Source organism: Globicephala melas, chromosome 16 (assembly GCF_963455315.2).
Source record: "Globicephala melas chromosome 16, mGloMel1.2, whole genome shotgun sequence".
Taxonomy (NCBI): Eukaryota; Metazoa; Chordata; class Mammalia; order Artiodactyla; family Delphinidae; genus Globicephala; species Globicephala melas.
Genome location: NC_083329.1, coordinates 48,235,724 through 48,253,318, shown reverse-complemented (window position 1 = coordinate 48,253,318; position 17,595 = coordinate 48,235,724). Strand labels below are relative to the sequence as shown.

The window sequence follows — 17,595 nt, the reverse complement described above, 5'->3', positions numbered from 1 at the left end:
CGGGTGTGGTGAGAGAGCTTTCAGTGCCTGGCGCCCCTGCTGACCCTGGGCGGTAGCTCAGGCTGAGCCGGGGCCTCCAGGGAGCTGGGAAAGCGGAGACGGGCAAGAAGAGCCTTCCGTGAAGGGCTCCGGGGAGGGTGAGAGGATTTTCCCGACCAGACCCAGCCCGCCCACGTCGGTCGGGGGTGGGTAGCCTTCCTGGGATCAGGCTTAGGGAGGTCTCTCTCCACACCCTACACCACCAGCCCTCACCTTGAGCCGTGTAACATCACCTGTTGCCCCTTCTCTCCTTCCACCCCCCTCCCTCGCTCCCCTGCCCCATGCTCCCCTCCCCCAGCGCCGACTACCAGGAACGCTTCAACCCCAGCGCCCTGAAGGACTCGGCCCTGTCGACCCACAAGCCCATCGAGGTGAAGGGGCTGGGCGGCAAGGCCACCATCATCCACGCGCAGTACAACACGCCCATCAGCATGTACTCCCAGGACGCCATCATGGACGCCATCGCCGGGCAGGCCCAGGCCCAGGGCAGTGACTTCAGTGGGTAAGCGCCCCCCCTCCTCCACTGGCGCTCGATGCCTCCGCCTCGTCATCACCGAGGAGGGCACCGGGCCACTGGGCGCCATCGGAGACTTTGGGCATCGGGACCAGCTGTCCTCCATCGTCTTGATCCTCCCAGGGTACAGCCCTTGCAGGAGAGCCAGCCTTCGCCCGGGCCTCCCAGAACGTGGTGTTCTCTCTTCAGAGTCAATCTCATGGTCAGCTTTAGGAGAAGCGTGGAGAAATGCAGCATGTGCTTTTCACAGCCTCTGCATTTTCCCAGGCTCCATGAGGGGGCTGGTTTAGAAAGAGACTTCTGGAATCCTGTTAACCAGGGTCGCATTCTGGATACCTCAGCTTCTCACAACTAAGCCATTCTTTGGGGGGAAGTTGCTGTGTTCTTCCAATGATGAGGGCAATTCAGGTTCATGAGTGGGTTTCTTGTTTGGGAAGGGGCCTCCGGACCAGCCATCCACAGTGCTGTTGACAGTCAGCCCCGCCACAGAGCCGGGGGGCACCCAGCACTCGCCTCCTCCTGTTTGCCCCAGGGAAGCTCAGCCTCAGGGCGATGGGACTTAGGACATCCTTGGTTCCTGACTTTGCTTGTTAGCAATGGTTGAAGAACTTGAGGGCTGAGTAGGGAAAGAGTTGGCTGAAAATCATTTGTGGATGAAATGGGTAATAGTACAAACATTAATGTGGACCTCTCTCCCTCTTTCAGAATTTCTTTCTGTCTCTGTTTCTCTTAGTCTCTGTTTCTTCTCTGTATTTCTTTCTTACTGTGTATGTCTCTCTTTCTGTCTCTATCTCTCTGTCTCTTTTTCTGTTTCTGTGTGTCTCTTCCTTTCCACACACACACACACACACACACACACACACGCACGCAGAGAGTCCCTTACTGTATTCTACTTGGAAATACTGTTAGTATTGACTTTCAGAACTGATTATCTCTGTGGTAACATCTTATCCCTGAGTCAGGATCTCCAGCAATTGAAGGCAAGAAATCTTAAAATGATGGTTGTCCTTTTTTCCGAAACTAGGAAAAACAGATGTTGTAAGAGGGATAGAGGCGTTCAGAAGTCCCGGAGAACTCCTATAGCGTTTGGCCTTTGTAGAGCCCAACCCTTGTGGCCATGACGAGTGTGCAGGTTATAAAGTGCAGGTTCCAGAGGCCAAAGGATGGAACGTGGTGTGGACTTACTGGCGCTCCTGGTTAAAAGGAGCCTGGCCCTCTCAGGCGCGCAGTACTTCCTTCGGGCCACCAGGGGGTGGACGGTTGCTTGCCCTGGAGCCGTGAGTCAAACCCACCAGGCTCAGGTCTGCAGTTCTTTGCGGAATTCTCTGGGCAGGGTTGACTTACTTAATCCCATCGTTCAAAGCAGAAAATATGACCATGCAAGTTTAAAAACATAACTGTTGCTCATGTGTACCCAGGAAGACAGGGCTGCCCGATTAAGCCAAAGAGTTTAACGGGGATTTCCTGTTAACATTTGTTTGCCACGTGTGTCCTTGGTGTGCTCTTAAAAGTGGTAGCATTGGCCAAAGGGAAGCACAGTGGAAGATAATGGAAGAACTGCTGTTCACTAACTTCATGTTTTCTGCACTTGGGAAAAGACTACAAATCATTTGGTTTTACCTCTAGGTCGCCCATGATATATTTTTTTAACATGATGCACTGTTAATCTAATCTAGGCTTCTCCTTCCTTTCCCCTCCCCTCCCATCCTTTTCCCCTCCCTTGCGTGCCTGGGAAGCAACATTCTTCCTTTTCCTTCTAACTCAGCCCTGCTGGGTTGATGCTGTCGTGGTGCCAGTGGGTAAAAGCTGCCCTTGTCTGCCATGAGGTGTTCCATTTCTGCTGTTAATTTCCATGATTCCTTCCTCACTGACAGTTTTCTTTTTGTCTCTCTCTCTCTTCCTCCTTTATCCACCCCACTCCCCCATAACTCATTTCTGATCCTAACCCTGCTCCCTTGTGTATGCGCCTCCCCCCGCCCTCCCATGATGGACATGCACTCACTGCTGGGTTTTCCTCTGCATGGCAGGGCGTCACCACTGGCGTAAGTAGACCCCACAGTATCTGTTCCGTCGTCCGTCTGTCTGGTTGCGGGATGGTGTGTGGGTTTGGTGGGATGTGCCTGAGGACAGTGGTTCTGTCCACGTTCCTCCTCACACCCACCTCACAGGTAAATGACATGCCCCGCGGCCTCTACAGGCAAGTGCTTGTCTTTTGGGGTTTTCCCCCAAATAATGTCACTATGGACATAGAAATCAGAGTAATGACACCACACTGGCTGGGGGTGTATTCCGTGTTCTCCTTGCTGTGCTTTGCAGGGGCTCCCCCCAGCCTTTCTTGTCTGCACTGGGACAGCAGAGATCTTAATGTCAGAATCCACATGGGGCCATTATTCAGGGAGAGGATGCTAAGGGGGTCTGTTGGAGGCCATCCCCCAAATCCTCATGGAAGATGGATCTGGAGGACCCAGCGCCTGCCAGGACCACCCATAAGAGGCGAAAGATTAGTCAGACTTGGAAGCAGTGTACAGTGGAGTAAATGCCCACCGGTGATCTTGATGTTGCGGGGACCTTGGAGTGTTTTTGTTGGCAAGAAGTTCATGCTGGAGTGGCTCCAGAGAGTGGCCTCGGACCCAGGGTCCCAGAACTGGAGGGCCTGTTCTATCCCCTCTCTGTAGATATTCTTCCTGAGCCCCAGATTCTCAAAAGGCACAGCAGTTGCTTCGTCTGGTTCCCAGTGTCTGTTGCGGCAGCACCACAAGTCCCTGGTCTTTGCACAGCATTGTGGGAAGGGAAGCCGACAATGTGACTCCCAAGGGACTCACTCCTGGGGTTCACTTTCTTGAGCCCTTGGAGATGTGGAAGGAGCAGGGAGCACGTCAAGGGCATGTTCCAGGGAAGTGGCAGCCAGTGCCTTCCATCTGTCTCAGGACCCCTTAAGACTCCTCCCTATGCCAGAAATGACCTCTCCAGCGAGATCCCAGCTTCTCCTCCACTCCCTGGTCTTCCCTGTCTGATCCCAACCACAGGCTGACAGACCTGTAGCTTTCCAGGCCAGGGCAGAGCCTTGAGAAAAGTAGGGGTAGCTCCACCCAATCTTGGTCAGTCACCTTCCATCACCTTTCTCCACCTCTGCTCTCATAGCCCACCCTGAGTTGACTTAGGGGACCAATCCTGGGAGACTAGGCCAATTCTTCTGTCCAGCTCCTTGCAGAGAGGGTAGAAGACAGGGGCACTGGGGAGGTCCCCTCTCCAGCTAGCCAGCCCTCGAGGGAGCAAGGGCAGGTAGAGGCAGTCATAGCAGCAGGCAGGGCGATGCTGGACAGGGGGAGTGTCTGCGCTGGGCCATGTCTCCAGATGTGGAACATCTGGGGTGTGCAAGTCCCCAGTGGGCATAAGTGGCCTTCCTGAGCCCTGTCACTGCAGAGGGTCTGATGGAAAGGACACTGAGCTGGGAGCTGGGAAGCCTGGGTTCTAACTCAGTGGGGCCCCTACATGACGTAACCTGGAGCTAGTCAGCTAGCCTCTCTGGACCTCAGTTTTGGCATGTGTAAGAGGAGATGGCTGGGCCACCGGTCCACAGGCTGGGGAGACATGCTGTTATTGCTGTGAGCTTCTCCTGAGCCCACCCTGACTGCTGAGAGGGCCGGCTGGGCAGCCTAGATTACCCAGCCCTCCCTGGTTGGGATGAGTGGTCATCCATAAGCTTTTAATGTATCTTGCCCTGAAGTCTGATCTGGGCTGAGAGACCCTGGACTCAAGGGGCTCTGGGGTCCCTTCTGATTCTGATCTAGGATTTGTTCATTCAACTACGTTTTGAGCACCTACCATGTGCCAGACCTTGGGAGTCTAAGGGAAGGTCACCAGGTCCCCCTCAAAAAGCTGTGCTGCCCTGGGGCAGAGGACGAGTGACCCTCCCTGCAGCTCTACGCCCAGTTCCTCGGGCGAGAAGCTGCGCTATCTGTGGGTGATGCCAGGCGTTAGGGGCCTGATTGCCTTGTTTCTCCAACTGCCTCCTCACCGAGCTGCCCTGTCTTTGCAGAGTGGGAGCCCACAGTCCTCCTCCAGGGCAGTCATGACACTGGTGGCTCCCTGTTTGGATCCCAAGCTTTGAGGAGGCCAAGGGACTGACCGTGAGGAAGCCTCTGAGCCCCCCAAATGGCCTGTCCTCACCCAGCCCCGAACTCAGCACCTGCTCAGGGAGGTTGCAATTACTTCCAGAAGACCCCTTCTGCCTCTTCTTTCCTTAAAGGAGATACAGCTCCTGGGGGCGGGGGTCTTCAGGCCTGTGTCTAGCGTTAGCCTGGGGGGTGGGGGGTACTGGCAGGAGGCTCTGAGCCTCCTGACCCTCCGTGAGCGGAATTCACTGTCTCGCTGTGACCACCCTGAGCACTGAGGACCCAGGTCAAGCCCTTATTGCAGGCTTGACCTGCAATAAGGGCGTGGTGGATCTAGACAAGTAGGGGTTACCCACATGCATGGGGGGGTGCGCCAGGGGGAGGCGCAGAGGTCGGGGGCAGGGTTCCAGCCCTGCCCTTGCCCATGGCCTCTCTCTGCATTTCAGGAGCCTTCCTGTCAAAGACCTCACCGTAGACAGCACCTCTCCCGTGTATCAGGCTGTGATTAAGAACCAGAACAAGCCGGAAGACGAGGCTGACGACTGGGCCCGCCGCTCCTCCAGCCTGCAGTCTCGCTCCTTCCGCATCCTGGCCCAGATGACGGGGACAGAATATAGTAAGGGAGGGCTGTGGGGTGGCAGGAAGGGGCGACGATGAAGGGCCAGCGAGGGTCCTGGGCCCTACTCCACAGTCCCACGGAAGCCGGGGAGTCGAGCCCCCCACCCTTGAAGATGAGCTGGCCTCGGTAGATAGTTAGCAGCCTGCTGCGCCCCTGCTGGGTCCCTGGGGCAGGCACAGTGACATCAGCCTGCTGCTCGGCTCCTGGACTCCAGCGGCGGGCAGCGGACTGGCTGTGCTGCTTTCCGGATTGGGATGAGAGGACTTTGCAGGCCACACCTCTGGCTACTCCCTCCCACCTGCACCTCTTCCTCTCGTGCCCCCTTTCTCCCCCTGCCCTGTGCCCAGAGGTCACAGGTAGGGAGCAATAACTGTCCCATCATGGGTGGGGACTCCGTGCCCACCGAGCTCTAGTAGCTTTTCTTTCTGATGTTCCCTGTGATTCCTCCTGACCTGCAACTTCTACCCACAGTGCAAGACCCTGATGAAGAAGCTTTGCGAAGGTCAAGGTAAGTGCCTGGACTCAGGCTCTGTGGCCTTGCCCGTTCTAATCCCCTCCCTCCCAGGGCAGCCCCTAGGTCAAACGACTCATGGAAGGAACGTCTCAAGTTAATGCACTTGGAAATTCCCGACCCCTGAAGGGCTCCGGCAGATGCTGGCTTGGGGCGTGCATCCCGGGTCAGTGAGGTGGGTGCCTGGAGCTGAGTCTCTATCCCCTGGGCCCGGGCTGCACGAACGAGGACTCTGGGCTCTCCCGGCTCTGTCCCTGGGCAGCGGGCAGGGCTGCTTTGGCCTTTGCTGGGCTGTTGAGAATGAGGGCATCTCTCCCTGTGAGGCACCGGGCAGGCTGCCTGGCCTGCCCACTCATCTCAGGGCCTGTCCCCTGTGAGTCTGAAGGGTAGGCACTGGGAAGCAGGCACGCAGAGGGCCGTGCTGGGCGGGGGTGACTGACCCTTGGACTCAACCCTCCAGACCCATGTTGAGGTATCAGTTCCACAAATTGCTCAAAGCACCACAGCTGCTGCAAGGAAGCAAAGCCCTGGGTATGAGGAGTGGCTTGTGCAGGGCTAGGTGTCTCTGAATATGGTCTCCCCGATGGTGGCAGGCCTGAGGCCCCAGCCACTGGCCTGACACCTTTGGCCTGTCAGGTGCTCATGGCCCTGTGCATGATGGGAGCACACTGCCCTGGAACCCATTGGAACCCGCTAGGGCCTTCCATGGGGAGGCATGAGGCCCGGTGTGATTGTGCTTACACTTCTGGAAGCAAATGTGTCATCTGCATGTCCTTCCTGGGAGAGTCTGCCTTGGGCCAGCACATCCTGTGGTGGCCTCCGTGTGAGGGGCTGGGGCCCAGAGGTGCCTTTCCACCCTGGGCCAAGCTTTCTGTTCTTGCTAACCAGTGTGTAGTGGCCACAGGACTGTGTGGAGAGTGGGACTCTGGGGTCAGCTTGAGTTGATGTGGAGTTTCTTTTCGAACCCCTACTTCTGCCAGCTGAAGTTGCTCCCACTCTTTGGCTGGGGCATCCGGTCCTGAAGTGTGGTTCTCCCTGGCCTGCTAATAGTGGCATGCGGTTCCAGTGGTGGTTCTTAACCTGTCGGTGCCTGCAGTGTGTCTGTAAAAAGCCTGAAATGCGATGGTGTTTGATTTAGTGCAAATGGTAGTACGGAGCTATTGGAGGCGTGACTAAGCTGTCGGCTCTCCCCATCCTCCTCTGCTCCTGCGCCATTTCTGTGTTTGTCTCACCTCCTCTTCGGAGCCACTCACAGAGATGCTCCAGTGGGCAATGTAGTCTTTACTGAAGATTTGATGGAGGGCTTTACAGTACCTACCCCGCAGCAAACCGCTTAGAAATCTCCAGGTCCCTTCCATCAGGAAACCAGCAGGGACCTGCACTTTTTTTCCAGCCGCCGTCACCCCCTCTCAGTCCTTCTGGTTACTTTATGTTTCTCCCACCCGTCAATCTAAGGTTGCATCTCAGTAACCAGACACTGTTTAGAAGGTGGAAGGGTACTGGTGGAGGTAACTTACAAGGAACCTTTGTCTTCCGTATTTTCCCTGGAATATTTGCAGGCTCTGTGAAGTTATTGAGTGAGAACACAAAAGGCAGTATCAAGGGTGGTCTGCAGGCCTTGGCGTTGGCCTTCCCCTTCCCTCCTTTCAGAAGCATCTCTTGGGGCTTGTTCGGCCTGGTCCTGTAGGCCCTTTCCCCCTGGGGCCTAACTGCCCACTAGCTCCATTCAGATCCCAGCAGAAGGCAGGGGCTCTTGAGAACTCTGCTGCAGGTCTTGGAGTCTCTCCCTCAGCCCCTGCAGGGTTTTGCTGGAGGGAGAGCTGGAAAGGGGGTGCCAAGAAGAAACTCTAGCCTGCTCCCTCCCTCTGTTCAGGCCCCCATCCTGAGAAAGCAGCCCCCACCCCCTGCCCCCCCAAGGCCCTGTGCCACTGTCAGCCCCTCCCTCTGGGGTCTCTAGCCCTGCAGTGTAGGCTCTGAGGCAACCAGCAAGCCTTCTGCCCAGGACTGGAGGGGCCTAAGCCTGCTGCCCTTCTCCTTTTTTTCTGACTTTAATTTCTGGAAGGCTGTCTTCAGGGCCTCCCCTAAAATGCCCATTCTTTCCACGGCCACAGGAGGAAGGTAGGTGTTTTTATTTCCCTGAATCCCAAGCAGCCTGTGGCCCAGAAGTGAGAGGCGGGGGATCCAGTGGGTACAGTGGTTCAGTTCTGTTTGTGATTAATGCCTGAAGTAGTAACTGACCACTGGTCACGGGTGAGGTCACAGACTCATCCGAGTGGCCATCTGAGCAGAAGGGAACACACTTACCCCCGCCCTGGGTCCAGGCTGGTTAGGCATCTTGCTCCTGGGGATCTGAGCCCCACTGATCTGTTCCCCCTCCAAGTTGGAATCTGCACCCCCAGATCCATCTTGTTGGCTGAGGACAGACACGGCCTCTGCCTTTCCCCCTCCCAGTTTAGCCTGACTCGCAGTGGGGAATCTGAGGGTCTCTCACGAAGGCTGCACCTCCCCAGAGAAGCTTCACTGCACCCCGCTTCCAGGTAGCTCACTCCGGCACAGCCTGAGTTTGCCAAACCCAGTGCCCAGCAACCTGGGCACTGTGGCAGCCTATACAGGCTTATACATCTGCTGGGGTGCTTTTTCCTCCCTGTTGCTGTGTCCTGGAAAAGCTGGCAGGGATGCCAGGTGTTCTGTACCAGGAAGGGCACTGGTGGCCTCAAGGGCAGTAGTAATCTGCAAGTTAGAGGACCCTGCAAACTTGCCCCTCATCTGTCACTGCTCCACCTCCGAGGCCTGCCCCTGCAGAGTCCCAGAGCAGCTCAGAGCCCTGCCCTGCCCTCCCCTCCTCTCGTCTCTGGCCCTGGCTCCCGGCACTGTGACGCTGTCTCTGTATCTGGTAGCAAGTAGCTTCCCTCCGAGGCTCTAGTGCCCACCTGCTGGCCTAATCTCCAGGGACTCTATCTTTACAAGGGAGGCAGGGGAGGCCCTGAACAGTCCAGGCATCAGCTGCAGACTTGGCTCACCTCCCAGGAAAGACCCAGCACCTCAGCAAACTGTCCAGGTGGGCTTAAACACCAGCCTACTGCCAGGTTCAACATGGGTACAAGATGGCTCCCAGCCTTCATCTGAAGTAGCAGAGCCCCATCCAAAGCTGAGCCTCTAATCTCAGAGAGGTCACCACAGCTTCTGTCTGACTTCCGGATGGCTCAGAAGGTTGGGTCCACGTTGGGCAGCCCTGACAGGGGTGGGAATACAGGCAAGCCTAGCTTCATCCTAGGCAGGGCTTGAATCTGCAAGGCATCTGGATCCCACTGCTTGGGCGTAGCCATCCTGGAAGGCCCCGGTGTGTAACTCAGGCATCTCCTGGTCCCCACCTTGTGGTGCCGCTGTCTACACGTTCAGTCTCTGTGTCTACATAAATGCTCCCCTCAGTAAAGACCTCCGCATCTCTTCCTGGTCCCCAAGCACTAAGAAAAATGTTGATTTTAGTGACCAGTTCCCAGAGGAGTTGAAGGTGAGGGTTGCGTTGTACAACAGTGCGTCTGCAAACAATGTAAACACCCTCTGAAGTCCCTTCTCCGACGTGCCACCGTCCAAGGTTCTGTTTCCTCTCCACCCCACCCCCACTTCTAACAGAGCACCAGGACTCACTGGTTTCCCCCTCCTCCCCCTGCAGCCTCCCTGGGCATGTCAGTGTCCTCCTTCTTCCCCGTGCACGCTCAGCTCTGTCCCGGCTCACGGGCAGACTCTCCTGGTGCTGGCGCAGCTCAGGGCTGGTAGCGAGAGTTTCGTGGATTTTCAGTCTTCGGTGTTCTGCCAGCCTAGCAAGTTCAAAATTCACAACTGGAGAGACCAGGACACACCCGGGTGTCACCTGAGCCCTCCTTTTTGTCCTGGGACCTCCCTCCCTTTCTCTTTCACCCGCTCTCCAATCTCTTCCCGTCTCTTCTCGTCCTCCCTCTTCTTGCTTCTCTCTTTGGCTAGCTGTGAATTTCCCAACCGCTCCAAGCAGAGCAGACTCACTACCCTCGCCGATTCTCCAGGACTGTTCCTGACCCTGTCACTGAGCATTGATGAAAAAGTCTTGGGCCTGGCTGGGCAAACTGGCCGCGTCTGTGTCCTGGGTGGTCTCTATGGGCTGGTCCATTGTTGCCGCCTGTGGTGCTGTCTGCAGGGGTATGTGGGCTCCGCCGCAGGGCCTGGGCTTCTGCTGTCATTGCCCCTTCTCCCCAACCTAGGAGAGGCAGTAGCAGGGGATGCCTGGCACTTAGATCGTGATTCTGCCTCTGACTTTCCGTGTGGCTTTAGGCTATCCGTGTGATGTGTTTGGGCCTTGGCTTCTTCTTGGTATTAGGCAAGTTTGGACCAGTGGTTTTCAAATATGTTAGCAGGGGGCCCCTCTTGTCAAACAGGCTCTTACACAGAGACCCATATGCAGGACTTAAGGTATAGGGGAGAGTCTGTCAGGTAATACAGATGTGGGAAGGTGGCCAGGTGTACACGTGGGGACACAGGACTGTTACCATACGGAAACGTAAGACCAGCATTGCCCCATCCTCTGACTTTTAAAGACCTAAAGCCGATCTTCCTGATCTTTACATGCTGGCGATTCATTGGTTAAACTATTCATCTTGAGACAATTGCAGATTGGCATGTAGTTATAAGAAATAATACAGAGAGATCCTGTGTAGCCTTTACCCCCACTGGTAGCGTCTTGGCAAAACGATAGTACGATACATCCCTACCAGGGTGTTGACACTGATACAGTCGAATGCAGAATACTTCCATCACCTCGGGATCCCCCCATGTTGCCCTGGGCCACACCCACCTCCCTACTGTGCACGCCCTGTCCTTAACCCACAGCAGCCACTAACCCGTTATCCGTTCTCTGTTTCTATAATTTTGTCATTTCAAGGATGTTATGCAAATGGAATCGTACAGCCTGAGACTTTATGGGATGGGCTTTTTCAGTCCGCCTAATTCTCTGGGGGTTCATCCAAGTTTTGGAGTGTACCAATGGTTCATGCATGTCTTTTTATTGCCAAGTAGTGTTCCATCATCTGGATATAGCAATTAATTTTTTAAATGAGTTTTCAAAACTGTCCAGGTTAAACACACTGCGTTTGTGGCTAGATGTGGCCCCTGGGCCACCAATTGGCACCTCTGTTCTGGGGGATGTTAGAGGCCCCTCTGGCCTGGAGGATCTAGGGTTCTGGCATCTGCGGCCCTGGCCTTTCCCAGGCACACTGTCTCCTCCATTTCTCCATTTCTGGCCGTTCCTTACCTGCTTTGTCCTATGCCCTCAGCTGAGCAGGCTGTGGGCTGAGCCCCAGAGGCCCTGCTGGTGGGAAGTCCTGGCCCTCAGTATGTGTGCCAGCGGCCTTGTGAGTATGCGTTTGCACGTGTGTGCCTGGCTATGCTCAGCCCTAGGTGGGCGGGGCAGTCAGTGGTGTTTGAAGGCTTCTCTCTGGGGACAGAAAAGAGTTGGGAGAGACTGGGGCAGCACAGGGAGATGGCAGGTCTGCTCACCAAGCCTCATCACGGGGACAGGCGTTCTTCCTTCTTGATGCCCAGCTAGGGGACAGAGACCATGCAAGGCTCACCTGCCTATGGGGTTCAGTCCCGAGAGCCCACAGCCAAAGCAGCCCTGCCCAGCTCTAACCACATGGGCCAGGGAGAACCCAGAGACCCCCCCATTTGCCCAGCCTGCCCTCAGACTCTTCAGCCAGGCCCCTTCTGCATGGCTCACTCAAGTCGGGAACATCTGTCCCTCCGTCCTGGTCCTTGTGACTCTGCCTGACCCCCTGGAAAGTACCCCCCGGGTGGCAAAGCCTCTCCAAGCTGAATCCCTTCCTCCCTCCCATGCCCTCTGCCCCGGCTCTCAGACAGGGTGATGGCGGACACACCCCCTAACCCCTTTCTTTCTTCCTTTCTCTCTCTCTGTCTCTGTCTCTCTGTTTCTCTCTTTGTGCCACAGGGAAAGGTTTGAAACGGAACGTAACAGCCCACGTTTTGCCAAATTGCGCAACTGGCACCATGGCCTTTCAGCCCAAATCCTTAATGTTAAAAGCTAAAAGGCTGTCTGGAGCCCCTCACCCCTCTCAGGCCGGACCCCCTCCCTCCTTCCCCCACACAGATCTGGCATGTGAGCCCCACGGCGATGCTTGAGAATGTATAGCTGTGCTGGGGGGCACCTTCGCTAGTCACCTGCAGCAGTTGTGCTCTCTGCCCGCCCTAGAGCTGATGGCCGAGGCCCAGCCCCACGCAGCACTGCACCCACTCTACCCCCACCCTTCAGTGCAACCCTCACCACCCCCCAGATAGCCCAAGCATCTGCTCCCCTGTACAGGACCTTCCTGTAGATCAGAGAGAACGTGATGGGGTTTGCTGGCAGAACACCCCAGAACCAAGGGAAACAGAATGTGTCACTGGTCCACTTCCCACCAACCTCAGCTCCTGGGAGGGGCAGCCTGGCCTAGTGCCATCCTGGAACAAGCTGCCCATAGATCAGGGTCCTGAGAAGAGGCCAATTCCCCGGCCCCCCTCACTCCTTTGTGCCCTCTGGAGCCCAGGCAGCCCAGGACAGGGCTCCCTATAGAGGAAGAGGAGGCCCCAGGGTGGATGAGGTAGAGGCCCTTCCTGGTCATGGTGAGATTGGAGCAAGTGTTCTCCTCTCTGTGCTGTGTGTGCTGCTCCCTAGTTCTCTCTCCTGTACATATAAGCATGCTCATTCTGAAATAAAGAGGATTTGAAATGAACCAAACCAGCCCCAGTCCTGCTGTGCCTGTGTGCATGTCACCAAAGGGGGCAGGTCTGAGACGGGGAGAGGATAGGTACCTACAGAAGAGGTGCAGGGGCAGTGCCCGCCGGGGCTGGGACCTGGTGAGCTCTGCCCACCACTGTTTTCCTACCCCTAGGGCCCTGCCCAGGGCTGCAGGGCGCAGACAGAGAGGACAGCAGGTGAGAATCTGTGCTGCGGGCTGGTGGGCAGCCTTAGCCTCCTTCGGGGTAGCGTGTGCGTGGACAGAGGAGCGGGATCTGAATGCCCGCGCCTCTCCTCCCATACCCAGCCACAGCCAGCAGGCCGAGCCGTCCCTCCCTCCCATCAGAAAGCGTGCCACAGCCCCTGGCCCAGGAAGGCACTGCTCACGCTCAGCCCTGGTCCAGGAGGGAGACACACCTGAACTAAGGAGCGGCTCACAGGGGAAATGCTGGGGGCCCCCCGTGGGCTGGGCCCCGGCTCAGGGGAGAGGAGCTGGGAGGTATGGCTGGTGGAGACTTGCTCAGGTGGCAGGAAGGAGGGGAAGGCCCTTGCTCCTGGCCTCCACACACCTATGACCTTGTCCTGGTCCTGGGCGTTTGGGAAGGGCCGGGCTGGCAGGCTTATGTCCTCCCCACCCACCCGTCTGCCCATCAGCCTCACCCCTGACTGGGGGAACCACAAGCTGAGAACATGAGATAGTCGGCACTTGGCAAATAATGACCGGTGCTGAGGCCCATCCCTCAGGGCTCCCTCACCACCCCTGGGGCTAGACTGGGCCACAGCCTCGTGCCCACCCCCGCTGCCTGGGCACAGGCTCTCTTTCTCACCCTGGGGACCTTGGCAATCCAGTCTAGAAGAGCTGGCCAGGGAGACTGTTCTGTCCTGCCTACCACCTTGAGATGCTCCCCAAAGCCCCCCACCAACCTGTTCCACCTTGGCCTCCCGTCTCTTCCTGCCTCTAGCAGTCTGACTCCAGGGCCAAGGCAAAGACCAGGCGAGGCAGGCTGGCTAGGGGGTCAACTGGGGAGGTGGGGGGAGGGTGGTGGTGCTTCTGCCTGCATCTAGGCATCCTGGAGCACACTCATACTTAGCTGACCTTTTACTGAGGACTTCCGAGGCCAAGGGTAGGTTGGGGGTTGGGGGCTGCCAGACAGAGAGAGGTCCCAGGTAGTGGGTGTCCTAAGGCTGGCAGAGGACCTGAGCCAATCCATCGGAGCTGGTGGCCTCCCCATCCCCCGTCCCCATCCCCCCGGCCTGTCGGAGCCCTCCTGGATCCACCTGATGGTTTGCTTTCCAGCCTGCCTGGTGCCTCCCCAGTGACCCCAGGCCACTGCATGCAGCACCTTGGGTGGCCCCAGGCCAGGGCTCTGTGTAAAGCCCTCTGGAGTAAATGGGAGAGATGTCCTCATTCAGCATTCTGTGTCCTTGGGCATTAGTCAAGGCACTGTGCCTAGCTGCTGTAGGTACAGAAGGAATCAGAAAGAGCTGATGTGATTGTGGCTGACCGTAATGCAAGGCTGATCATGTGAGGTCCAGAGACAGGGGGCGCTCCTCCGACTGGAGGATCAGAGAAGGCTTCCTGGAAGAAGGGGTCTGTGTATTTGATCTTCGGGAACAGTTAGGAGTGGGGCATGTGCAGTTATGGAAGGCTGCACAGGTACTCTAAGCAGACAGAGCAGAGGTGCTGGGTCAGTGTCCCAGAACCCTGACTTAATCATTTTGGCTGGAATGGAGGGCGTGCAGAGGATGTTATGGTTAGTAGCGGTCTGGAGCTGAAATGCCAGGCTCTGGGTTTTGACTGTATTCCAACACAATGTGGAACGAGTGAAAGCTGCAGGGCACCAGTCACACTACAGCCTGTGGGGATCGTTGCGGACTGCACAGTTCTTGAGGGGTGTCATCACCTAGACTGCAGTGTCAGTGTGGCCCCTGGAGTCATGCAGGGCAACAGCGCAGCTGCAGAGTGACATGGTCAGGGCTGCCCTGAGCAGTAGTCATCAGGCTGCAAGGTGGAATGCTAGGTAGGCAGGTGGCAGCATGAACAATTTCAAGACCAACCACTTGACTGGCATTCTATCATCATCCAATCAACAGAGATGTTCATATTCCATTCTCCATCATCACCCCAGTAATGGCAAACCGCGCCCAGAACCATCAGTCACAGCACCTCCACCATCATCAACATTTCCAGCCTGAGCCCAATGACTACAAACCCCCAGGCCCAGCACCACCACCATCAACACCATCCCTATCCTTTCCATACCTAGTACCATTGTCATCAGTAAGAGCATAACCAAAGGCTACCACAACAGAGCAGGGTGCAGGGTTAGCACACTGCACCCTGATGCCAGCTGGGTAGAGGGATGGGCTGAAAAGGGGACTGGAGCCAGGCTGTGTTTCTCCTTTGGCCACACCCTCCCCATGCAGCCACCAGCAGTCAATATAGTTGGGTTGGGTTGGTTTTTGCTTAGATGTTTAAGGTGAATTATGACCAAGGCAGGAGGCAGCTATAGAGTCCTAGACCAGGCTGGGGTGATCTGACGGGTACTGTCTTTAGGACTGAAGCCAGGGTCTAGTAAGTTCTCTGCAGTGCTTGCTTTCTGAGACACCCCCCCCTCCTTGGGGTTTCTGGGGGCTCAGGGAACTTCAGGCAGGAACTGACCTGGAAAAGAACCCAAGATCCTTCAGGATGCTCTTCAATGCCACTCCTACCTCCTCGAGGCCCTGGTTGCTTGGTGTCTGCAGACAGTGGTCCTAGATAGGATGCCCCTCAGCCAGAACCCCAAGCAGCAGGCTCACGTGCATGTCCTTGGTCCTGCCCTGTGGTAGGGTCACATCCAGCCCCAGCTTCACCCCACAGAATCCAGGGTTCACATGGAGCTATGCCTGGGGAGAGCCGCAGGTAAGCTGGTCTGACAGGGAATTGGAGCACAGGGGACAGGCAAAGCCAGTTTCCTATTTGCCCTGCAGAATACTTTCCCCAGCCTGGGTATTTTCATCACTGCTGTCCTCGATTCCCAGAAGCCCACTGGAAGCACGTGGCCGTGTCAGGGAGAAACAGATAAAGGAGAGGGGTGTCCTCTGTCAGGCGGAGCCTTCCCAGGCCATACATGTCCATGCCATGGGGCTCTGAGCAGCCAGTTCAGCAGTGTGGTGTCAGGACCTGCAACTGTTTCTCTGAGGCGGCCACTTCACAGGCATGGCTTCCAGAAGCCAGGTTCTTTCATGAAGGGTGAGGAAGTGGCTCATGGAAGGGCCAGGGCTGGGTACCACCACAGGCCTAAGAGCTGGGCTGTCCAAGGCTTCCTCTCTGAACCACTAAGCTGGGAAAGAGCTGCACAGGGCATGGCCACTGCCCTTGTCAAGCCTGGATGTTTCCTATGCAGTCCCAGAGAAGAATGGTGCGCCCTCCCCTGAGGCAGTCCGCTCAGCCTTGCCTCTTCTCCAGTCCTCTTCTTCCCTGACCCTCTCGTGCTATTTCATGCCTTTCTCTACCATACACTTGACTGGATGGAGGAGAGCACGTCGTGACGCTTTGGTCAATAGCTCATGGCCCCCTGGCATCCCTACCTGGGACAGACCTTTGTAGTACCTTGGTCCTCAAAGTGTGGTCCACGGACCAGCAGCATCAGCATCACCTGAAAGCTTGTCAGAAATGTAGACTCTCAGCCCCACCCCATACCTGCTGGGCCAGAAGCTGCATTTTAACAAGATTCCCAGGCAATTTGCCTGCATATTAAAGTCTGAGAAGTGGTATAGTGGTTAGCGATCACACCTATCTCTGCCAGTTGGTAGCAATGTGATGTTTTAGCAGAGATTCAATCTTTCTGGACCTCAGGTTCCTCATCTGTAAAATGAGGATCTTGATACCAATCGCCCAGTGAGGTTGAAAGGATCAAATGGAGTAATGGGGTGCCGCTTATACAGCTGTTTAGGGCAAGGCCTGGCATATGGTAAGCACTCAGAGAGGGAAGAGGATTATTCTAATTATTTCAAATAAGAATAGAGCATTTTGTTGGGGAAAGATTCTACTTGACTGATTGCATGAAGAAGGTTCTTTGTTCCTGTATGAGGGACCCCTTGAGGTACTAGGTAAGGCTTCAAATCCACATGCCTCAGTCAGAGCCTGCTGTCACTGCCGGAAAGTTCTAGGAGCTCGAGCAATTCAATTCTCTCAGTCTCCATTCCTTCACTTATTAAAAAGAATTGATAATACCCACACCAGAGGGTTTTTGTGAGAATTAAAGACATAGGCCTGGCACATAGTAGGAGGTCAATAATTGAATTTCATAGCATAAGGAAACTCATTTCCACCTATAGGAGTTGCAGTATCCTGTCGCCATTGTAACAAGTACAGACATATCTTAGTCCAACAACCCATGTACATTTCTTTGCTTTCCTATAATTTAATTTTTATTCCCTCCCTCATTTCACAGGTGGCCGAAATCTAATCTCATCGACCCAGGCTCTGATGTTCCTCTTGTCTGGGGTGGTTTTGGGAAAGAGGGGCTTGCAGAATGCCAAGGAGGGTGGGGTGGGGAGTCTGGGCACCTGGTCCTTGATCATGGTCTACCTGTGCTGGCATCTGCTGGGCTATCTCCATCCGTCTGGTCACACTGGTCCACACTGGCAGAGCAGTCACCTCTCATGTTCCCAAGTACAGGGACTTTCAGATGCGCAGGCGCTCAGGGCCACGTCAGTGTCACTCTCAGGTGTGTGGGAAAGTGTCTACAACCCCCAGGCCACAGGATGGCCTACAGGTCTTTGGGCTGCCTCAGGCCTGCCTGCCCCTTCACCATGGGCCTAGGCATAGGGGACCCTGGGGTCCTGCCACTTCCCCAGGGTTTGCCCAGAAAACGGGCACAGCTGCCTCTATTCTCGAATCCCTCATGCCACGTTGCCCCCTTTCTGGTCCAGATGACCTTGATCTGTCCGGCATGGTAGCTTTCACCCATCTTCCAAATGTATCATCAGTGCCCTGAGTGCTTCGCAGCCTAAAGCCCAGGCTATCACAACTTCAGAGCTTAAGCCCTTGAC

General features: G+C 55.9%; 1 protein-coding gene across 6 annotated transcripts in view; it reads left to right on the top strand.

The window, feature by feature from the left end:
• Positions 1 to 17,595, top strand: part of LDB3 (LIM domain binding 3) — a 59,848-nt gene that overhangs the window by 18,551 nt on the left and 23,702 nt on the right. For 2 of the 6 annotated variants that reach the window (XM_060286508.1, XM_060286507.1), the window contains exons 6-9: positions 338 to 541; positions 2,581 to 2,595; positions 5,115 to 5,284; positions 5,759 to 5,795. In XM_060286508.1, coding sequence (XP_060142491.1) covers positions 338 to 541; positions 2,581 to 2,595; positions 5,115 to 5,284; positions 5,759 to 5,795 — 426 coding nt within the window. Of the gene's footprint in view, positions 1 to 337; positions 542 to 2,580; positions 2,596 to 5,114; positions 5,285 to 5,758; positions 5,796 to 11,772; positions 12,533 to 17,595 lie in introns of those variants that run through there. The other 4 variants (XM_030862808.2, XM_030862805.2, XM_060286509.1 and 1 more) reach the window with 4 other exon arrangements.